Below are 9,303 nucleotides of genomic sequence, written 5' to 3'. Positions count from 1 at the left end.
CTCACTTTGTAGACCAGGCTGGCCTCGAACTCAGAAATCCGCCTGCCTCTGCCTCCCGAGTGCTGGGATTAAAGGCGTGCGCCACCACGCCCAGCTGTCTCTCTCTTTTTAAAAAGATTTATTTCCTTAATATATATATGAGTACACAGAAGCTGTCTTCAGACACACCAGAAGAAGGCATCAGACCCCATTACAGATGGTTGCGATCCACCATGTGGTTGCTGGGAATTGAATCAGGACCTCCGGAAGAGCAGCCAGTGCTCTTAACTGCTGAGCCATCCCTCTAGCCTGCTATTAATTATTTCAACCCAGGATCTCATACATGCAAGCAATTGTCCCAGCTCATTTACTTGGGTGTTTTTATTGTTTTTGTTTTGTTTTGATAAACAGGTTCTTACAGTTGAGGCTGTCTTAAACTCCCATTCGTCCAGCTTCTCCATCTCAAGTAATAGGATTACAAGCATTCCTAGCTGTTAAATTTTGACACCCCCCCCCCCCAAAATAGCATCCAATGTAACCCAGATTGGGCTCAGCTCTGATATCTGGAGGTGACCTTGAACTTCTGACACTCCTGCCTCAACCTCTGAGTTCTTGGATTACAGGTGTGACCCAATGCACATGATTTCTGCAATGCTGAGGATCAGACCCAAGGCAAGCACGCTAGCAACTGACCTACATTTCCAGTCCTAGATTTGGGCTCTATTAAGATTTACTTGGGAGGGCTGGAGAAATGGCTCAGCAGGTAAGAGCACTGACTGCTCTCCCAAAGGTCCAAATCCCAGCAACCACATGGTGAATTACAACCACCTATAATGAGACCTTTTTGGTTTGAAAACAGCTACAGTGTACTTATGTGTAATCATAAANAAAATCTTTAAAAAAAAAAGTTTACCTGGCTCACACTTCCCCAGACTTTTGTTTGTTTGTTTGTCGAGACAGGGTTTCTCTGTGTAGCCCTGGCTGTCCTGGAACTCACTTTGTAGACCAGGCTGGCCTTGAACTCAGAAACCCGCCTGCCTCTGCCTCCCAAGTGCTGGGATTAAAGGCATGTGCCACCACCACCCGGCTTCCCCAGACTTTCAAACACACATACCACACAGCTACCCAGCATGGGTCCAGGATGGGGAACAAAACACCCTGACATCTTCCTCCTGAGGCACCACCCACTAGATTCCACAGTACCATTCACACTTAGACCCAGAGCTCTATGCCTCTCTTTTGCCTTACATAGTGGCTGATTGATTGCCCCAAGAACAGAGGGGAAGGGAAGGCCAACCCACCACTTGAGAGGTTGTCTTGGACAACAAAAGGACCACTTAGGAGCCCCGTTTGGCCGACTCTCTGGCTGTTCTCTCCCTCTACGCACTTAGTCCCTGCTCCTTGGTAATCTGACTACTTCCGACCCCACTTCGTGTCCTACATTCTATTCTGATCTGTGGCCAAGCTGGAGTTCTTTAACCATTCATTTATAGAGCAGTGAATTCCCGAGAGTCTGGGTGGGGTGAGGTGGGAGCACCGAATGAGGATGCTTCCTTGGGAAGGTGGGCCTGTGTTCTTTAGATGATTGCAGGGAAGCTCTGCAAAACTTCTTCATCTGGGGTGGGAGCATAAGTGACTCAAGAGAAACTTTTCGGGGCTGAAGAGATGGCTCAGCGGTTCACAGCCATCGGTAATGGGAGCTGATGCCCTCTTCTGGTGTGTCTGAAGAGAGTTAATAATGTACTCGCATAAAATAAATAGAAAATAAATAAATCGAGAGAGAGAGAAAAAAACTTTTCCCGTGTAAGAGAAAAGCCACCTGGAAAAAAAAAAAAAAGCCTCTGGATTCCATCCAGCGCCCTCTCCAGACCAGCTGAGAGTACTGAGGGCGTGGCCCGAGGAGTGATTGACAGCTCGCTCAGATCAGCCTGGAGACGATGGACTCGAGCTCCTCCTGCCTACTGATCCCCAGCTCTTCGGTCCCCAGCTTCTGCGATTTTGGTTGTGGCGCGGACCAGACCGGAAGTTCTGCTCAACGGCTGCCTATTCTAAAGAGGAACACCGGAAACGTGTTCCCGACTATCGTTCCGCCTGTGTCTCGGCTCTCTGTTCCGCTTCAGCGCCCGGAAGTGCGGCCTTCAAGTTGACAAGCAGGAGGCAGCCACTGCAGGACCTGGTGCCTGAGGAGTCGGAGGTGGGGTCGAGCGGGCATCCCCCTGCCTCAGAGTCCCAGAGAAGGCTGGGGCGTGCCAGGAGCGGGACGCCTGCGTGAGGATCGGTGTGCACGTTGCGAACACAAGAGGGCGCTGCAGGATCGGGGCAGGGTGCGGAGGCGGGAAACTGGGGGTAGACGTAGCGGGCCTGAAGGGGACTCTGGCATAGATAGGGTAGGAGTGAGACAGGTTGATGGAACAAGGTGCATGGCATGGGTGAAGGAGTTGTAGCGAGAATGCTGTAGGAGATGTGGGAAAGTGTGCCTTTGTTCTGAGGCATCCAGGAAGGTTCTGCTGCATCTGAGGAGTCCGGGCGTCCGAGAAGTAGGGTAGGGATGGGGTTGAGAAAGAGTTATGGGTTGGCACATTATTTGAAAAAGGAGGCCGCTTGGCAGAGACAGGTTCAAAGCCTTGGTGGGTTTGAAGAATTAATTCATCATCATAGAGGTCCCAGATAAACTCGGTTCGCAGGCTCCCTCTGGCGGCCACGTGAGGGAAAGGCCTGGAGGTGGGAGTGTGGAAGGGACCTGCATGGCGACTTCCAGTAGTCCAGGCCAGTGGTAACTGACACAATGTGTGCAATACTCTGAGAGAAAGGGAAGGGTGTTTTTGTGTTAAGGATCTAGAATCGTTGAGTCTGAGATCTCAGTAGTCCTTTTGTAAGGGGAAGGATTAAGTGGGGCCCTGTTCTGGGGCTATGGCCCTAGAGTGACAGGCTGGTGGTCAGGGCGAATCCTGAATCTTGATTCTCTTCCCTTAGAGCAGTGTATGCAATCGGATCCAAGGGAAACACCCTTGTTTGCTAAATAAGGAAACAGGCCCAGAGACCTGGAGTTATTTGCTTGATGGGTTAACTGACAATTCTGATTCCCAGCTCCTTTGCGGAGGGTGTGTGTGTGTGATGGAAGAATCTGTCTTCCCTTTTCCAGTCCCTCAGTATGATTAGTGCCAGGATGATAGTCTCAGGTTCATAAGAAGTATGGGGATTGTTAAACTACACTGAATTTCAGCTTGCTGGCCTTTCACATCACTGGTGCATTTTCAAAGCCCAAAGATAGCACCTCTCAGGTGATGTAAAGAAAAAACAAGGTTGTAAAGGCCTTGTTATATGTACTATTTATTTGCTTTCCTTGCGTCTGGCAGGCACAAATCCTCAGCCTCAAGAGGTGTTCCTAAATTATTCTGCCAGGAGGCAAGTGCATCCCCACCCTTCTGAAAACCTCCACATAACACTAGTTAATGGGAACTGGTTCTTGAGCTAGTCATAGATCTGCTTGGGGCCTTCGTGGTACTAGGATATGGAAATCTGACTAGGGTGGACTAGAAAAGAAAAAAGCCATCCGCATTGTCTCCTCTTGCAGATGGCAGCCACAGAGGCAGTGCACCACATCCACCTACAGAACTTTTCGCGCTCACTACTGGAGACCCTCAATGGGCAGAGGCTAGGCGGTCACTTCTGTGATGTGACCGTGCGCATCCGTGAGGCTTCTCTGCGTGCTCACCGCTGTGTGCTGGCCGCTGGCTCACCCTTCTTTCAGGATAAACTGCTGCTCGGCCACTCAGAGATTCGTGTGCCACCAGTGGTGCCTGCACAGACAGTGCGCCAGCTGGTCGAGTTCCTTTACAGCGGCTCGTTGGTGGTGGCACAGGGCGAAGCGCTGCAGGTACTCACTGCAGCATCGGTGCTTCGCATCCAGACCGTCATTGACGAGTGCACACAGATCATCGCTCGTGCCCGTGTCCCCAACACTCCGGCGCCTGCGCCTCTGCCACCACCGGTGCCCCCTCCACTAGCACCGGCGCAGCTGCGCCACCGTCTGCGCCACTTGCTGGCCGCCCGCCCCCCGGGTCATCCCAACGCCGCGCACAGCCGCAAGCAGCGCCAGCCCGCGCGTCTTCAGCTACCTGCACCCCCAGCACCCATCAAGGCTGAGGGGCCTGATGCGGAGCCAGCGCTGACTGCCGCGCCTGAAGACAGAGGTGAAGAGGATGACGATGAGGAAACGGATGAAGAAACCGACGCTGAAGAAGGTGAAGGAGGCGGCGGCGGCCCGGGTGAGGGCCAGGCTCCCCCTGCCTTCCCCGACTGTGCAGGGGGCTTCCTTACCACTGCAGCTGACAGCGCTCGAGAGGATCCACCTGCATCCACTGGCATCACTGATTATGGTGGTGCCGGGAGAGATTTCCTTCGGGGGGCTGGGGTCACTGAAGATGTGTTCCCAGATAGTTATGTGTCCGCTTGGCATGAGGAAAGCAGCGGAGGGCCAGAAGGTTGTCCGGTGGAAACGTCTGCTCCACCCGACTGTGCCCTGGCTGGGCCTCGCCCAACAGGTGTGAAGACCCCTGGGCCCCCCGTGGCTCTCTTTCCCTTTCACTTGGGTGCTCCCGGCCCCCCAGCACCAACACCTCCTACTCCATCTGGGCCAGCCCCTGCACCCCCGCCCACCTTCTACCCCTCGCTCCAGCCAGATGCAGCCCCCAGTGCTCAGCTGGGAGAAACGCAGGCTGTGCCTGCCGCCCCTGCCGTTCAGGCCACAGCCATCTCGGGCACTCCTGTGCGCGCCCCCGGTGGCCAAGGTGCTGAGCAACCCGCCTATGAGTGTAGCCACTGCCGCAAGACGTTCAGCTCGCGGAAAAACTACACCAAGCACATGTTCATCCACTCTGGTGAGTGGGAAAGGAAATCGCCTTTTCTCGCACAGATTTCCGAGATCCTTAATCACTGGCGATTTGGTTCCTGGATGGGATTGGGCACTTGAGAAGCTTTGTTTTCAGTTAACCCTAAAAGCCTAGAGTTTTGGCTTCTTCCTGTAAAGGGGTTGCTTGGGAAGCGGGAGCCTGCCTTTCCAAAAAAGTCTTCAGGGCCTTTGGAAAGCTAGACTCAGCCTGGGGTGGCCAGGTTAAAGGAAGTGTTGGTAGGAAATTGGCCAGCTTCCACAGTGGGAGCTGCCGGAAGAGGCTTGACGTGAAGGAAGCTGGGATTATATCCCATAAAAGTGGCTCACAATATGGGTCTGAATAGAAGAATGTGGTGCGAGTTGGGCAAGAAGAGTCCTTGAGGTAGGGCAAGATCTGTGTGTGTAGCCCAAATGGGCAGCGGGTGGCGTTCCAGACAGGGTTCTTTTTTTAGGGTCCCTGGTAGACGATGGCATAATTAAATGGTGATGTGGGTGCCGGAGAGGGATTCCCTGCAGAGCGGGATCCAGAGTGGTTCCCTTCACAAGCAAAAGCTTTCTGACCTGACCCAGGAGGGGAGAATAGAGGAGTCCCTACAGGACAGACTCCAGGGAGAGCAAGCCAGACTAATATGTGGTTTGCTTTGTCATCTGTAGGGGAGAAGCCACATCAGTGCGCTGTGTGCTGGCGATCCTTCTCGCTACGCGATTACCTGCTCAAGCATATGGTCACACACACTGGTGTGCGAGCCTTCCAGTGTGCAGTGTGTGCCAAGCGCTTCACTCAGAAGAGCTCCCTCAACGTGCACATGCGCACACATCGGCCTGAGCGTGCGCCCTGCCCTGCCTGTGGGAAAGTTTTCTCACACCGTGCACTGCTGGAGCGACACCTTGCAGCTCACCCTGCACCTTGATCGGGAGCCACCTTCACACAGCCGGCTGCTGCAGTCAGCCACCTTGGACTAGGTTCACTCCACCAGACGGCTTCTGCTCTGGAGTACGGACCCTTCGCTTTCCCCACGCTGAACCTGTTTTCCCTGTGGACTTGGGACACAGAACCCTATTTCTCTCCTACACTTGCTTAGCTTCTCTCAATGGGGCAGCGAGATGATTAGGGCCCCGGCCACCTCAGAGACCATTTCCAGATTGAGCTGGGCAAACACATTCTTGGAACCTGATGCTGGATTTGTGACCCACCCCCTACCAGGCATGGTGTCTAGAGTTGTCCTCTGCGCCTGCGCTGGGCTAGAATCCTCTGACCTCACCCCCCAAAGTCTGGAGCCACCCTTCCCTCATTGGGCACCTATGGAGGCCCAGATGGACCTCCCTAGGGACTTTAGGATTCCAATCTAATAAAGGACATTGGGCCAGTACATGCCTTGCCATAGGCTTTCTGGGCTGTTGGGTTGGGGCTTGGTCCCTACGTTCCTGACTTGCACTTTTGCGGTGACCTGAGATTTCCTGAGCAGGTAGGCACAATTTGCTTTGATATCCTAGACTTTGATTTTTGGAATTTTGGTGGGTAGGTTGTATATATAACAATCCTGAAGTGTTCAGCCCTGTGTGCAGGGGAGTCGCAGTCCCATTGTTGGCTGCTACATTTCTACAATGCAGAAATGGAGTCCCCTTTCAACCAGAAGCCTTTTAGAGTTAAGATTCCACTTCCCCCATCTTGATGTCCATGGATATTGGACACCTACTCGTGAGATATTCAGGAAGGTTCTTGGGGGGCCAGCTCTTTAAGGGAATTTGAACCCTGAATGTTAAGCACTAAGTACTAGAGAACCCAGATTGAACTGGATGGCTGTGTTAGATCAGGGGGATGCAAAAATGGGTAGGACCCAGCTTGCCAACTGAATAAGCTAGTGAGCTAGTGTCAAAGAAACCCATGTTAGATCTCTCAGCTCGCAGAAGTATCATCCTCCTGGTCTCCTTCCCGTGTCTCATGCGTCCATACCTCACTGTAAGGATCAGGTGCTAGGGGAAGAAGGGCTCTAGCCTACAAGGCCAGGCTCCAGCCCTACCTGTGTGTCTTCTGGGCCCATAGGGTTCCTCTGTGGCTGGGCATCACAAGCGTAGCTCAGCCTCTGAGTCCCAACGTTATGAGAGCTGCTTAGATTCAGCACAACTCAAATATCAAGTCAAAATAAAACAAAATGTAATAAATCCACTACTGATATATCAGGAATACAGTCTCAGGAGCTGAACTGCCATTCTCCTTCCTGCCCTCAGCCAGAATGTTGCAGAGCTTTTTTGGTTTTTGGTTTTTCGAGACAGGGTTTCTCTGTATAGCCCTGGCTGTCCTGGAACTCACTTTGTAGACTAGGCTGGCCTTGAACTCAGAAATCTGCCTGCCTCTGCCTCCCGAGTGCTGGTGTTGCGGAGCTTTTAAGCCTGAAAACCACAACTGTCTGTTACAAGTTACATTTTTCTACCAATTAGGATTCACAGATAGGTGACTTCCTCATGTTGATGCTTTTGGGTTATTGAACTGGGGTGAGCCAATTTGCTTGGCATTCAGATCTCAACTTGCCAACCAGGATGTCAGTTGCCCAGGGAGGTCTTGGGAACATAAACTTTGACCCCTATTGAAAATGGAAGTTTTATTCAAAATGGCTTCAGTCTGGTTCCTTCTTACATCCCTCCCTTGGCTTTTCACATTATTCAAACCTTTGATTATTTCAGAGCATAAGGGCTTGTTTTGGGTCCTTAGGACCATGAGCAAAACTGAGTAGCAGGAGGAAAAGGAGGGCCAGGGATCCTGGTGTAGTGAGCAGGGTGGTTAGCTTAACAGGATTAGAGCTGGGCAGATACCAACCCTCTATGGCAATTTTGTCTACTTACCTGTCAATAAACTGAAGTTATAATTTGCTGTGTTCTGCTTGGGCCACTCTTACTTTAAGTGGCCATGTTTTCTTTTGTTGTTGTTTGTTTGTTTTTAAAGATTTATTTATTTATGTATATGTATATGAGTACACTGTAGCTGTACTGATGGTTGGGAGCCATCATGTGGTTGCTGGAAATTTGAATTCAGGACCTCTGGTTGCTCCGGTAGACCCCGCTTGCTCTGGTTGGTCCCACTCACTCTGGCCCAAAGATGATTTATTTATTATTATTATAAGTACACTGTAGCTGTCTTCAGATGCATCAGAAGAGGGCGTCAGATCTCCTTATGGATGTTGTGAGCCACTATGTGGGTGCTGGGATTTGAACTCTCATGGCATCATCTTTATCTCTCTCTCTCTCTCTCTCTCTCTCTCTCTCTCTCTNTCTCTCTCTCTCTCTCTCTCTTTGGTTTTTCAAGACAGGGTTTCTCTGTGTAGCCCTGGCTGTCCTGGACTCCCTTTATAGATCAGGCTGGCCCAGAACTCCCAGAGATCCACCTGTCTCTGCTTTCTGAGCGCTGAGATTAAAGGTATGCACCGCCATGTCCATTAACATTGCCAGTTTATCAGAACTCCATTTATCAATGTTAAAACTCTGAACCTTCAAAATCTCATTATAACAAATCATTTTCAGATCCTTAAGAACTTATTTAAGGGCTGGTGAGATGGCTCAGTGGGTAAGAGCACCGGACTGCTCTTCCGAAGGTCCAGAGTTCAAATCCCAGCAACCACATGGTGGCTCACAACCATCCGCANCGAGACCTGGCGCCCTCTTCTGGAATGTCTGAAGACAGCTACAGTGTACTTACATATAATAAATAAATAAATCTTTTAAAAAAAAAAAGAACTTATTTAAGTTTTTACATCCTTGCATGAGTTTTAAATCATTTTTAAACCTAATCATTTACCAGAAGCACACATTTAAAACCTGTTTATCCTTTAATATGAAACCTGTGATCGAGGTAAACCTGTCTGCCTTTTAATTAACCAATGAACTAACTAATGAACTAATAAGGTGGTTGATTACTTTGGGGGAAGGAGCTGGTTGCCTGTCATTCCTTAGCTGACAAAGCTACAGTTAGCTTAACTGTCAATGTGATCAGAAACCTGAGTAGGCTAAATTATTATCTCAATGGACTATGTATCAATTAAAATGGCAGAGACTAGTCTATAGTCCATTACATAGACAGTCATCCCAGGCCCCAGTTGTCTATGGTGATGGAGGCAGAGGGGGTATCAGGACAGTCAGACACATTCCTGTGGAGGAGGTGTATGGAAGGGACTGACTTCATCTAGTCTCAGTAAAGTGAGGCAATCAAGTGTCCTGTTTGTCTATAGTTCAGGCTGGGCCCTCAAAGCAGGCAAGGCACTGGGGGAGTCTTTCTCAGTGGGTGGTGGTACCACAATCCAGGTGGAGCCCTTTATCACTCTGGGGTGTCAGGGTCACTGCTAGGATCTAAAACTCTCATCTGTCATAGAAGGTTAAACATCTTGAATGTCACAATCAGCAGATCTTTCTTCTAATTAATTAATCAGAAGATTTCTCTCTCT

The 9,303-nt window shown here is 50.5% G+C and overlaps 2 protein-coding genes across 6 annotated transcripts in view; one reads left to right on the top strand and one right to left on the bottom strand.

The window, feature by feature from the left end:
- Trim28 (tripartite motif containing 28) overlaps window positions 1-9,303 on the bottom strand; it is a 35,801-nt gene that overhangs the window by 22,132 nt on the left and 4,366 nt on the right. The gene's annotated exons all lie outside the window — the stretch shown is intronic.
- Window positions 1,919-7,708, top strand: Zbtb45 (zinc finger and BTB domain containing 45). Of its 5 annotated transcripts, none has more exons than XM_021165978.2 (3): window positions 1,919-2,173; window positions 3,554-4,859; window positions 5,525-7,708. In XM_021165978.2, exons 2-3 carry the CDS (start codon window positions 3,554-3,556, stop codon window positions 5,779-5,781), a joined length of 1,563 nt encoding a protein of 520 aa, XP_021021637.1. In that variant the 5' UTR covers window positions 1,919-2,173; the 3' UTR covers window positions 5,782-7,708. The 5 variants fall into 5 exon arrangements, with proteins under 5 accessions (XP_021021637.1, XP_029335877.1, XP_029335876.1 ...); XM_029480017.1 differs by having other exon boundaries at window positions 1,919-2,247; XM_029480016.1 differs by having other exon boundaries at window positions 1,919-2,257; window positions 5,525-6,240.

Source organism: Mus caroli, chromosome 7, assembly GCF_900094665.2.
Source record: "Mus caroli chromosome 7, CAROLI_EIJ_v1.1, whole genome shotgun sequence".
Classification (NCBI taxonomy): domain Eukaryota; kingdom Metazoa; phylum Chordata; class Mammalia; order Rodentia; family Muridae; genus Mus; species Mus caroli.
This window is presented reverse-complemented; position numbering and strand designations above follow the sequence as displayed.

Bases quoted from the DNA above. Each gene is read 5' to 3' on its own strand.
- Zbtb45 (XM_021165978.2), top strand. From the start codon at position 3,554: ATGGCAGCCACAGAGGCAGTGCACCACATCCACCTACAGAACTTTTCG. The intron at 4,860-5,524 runs GTGAGTGGGAAA...TGTCATCTGTAG, and splicing joins GCACATGTTCATCCACTCTG to GGGAGAAGCCACATCAGTGC.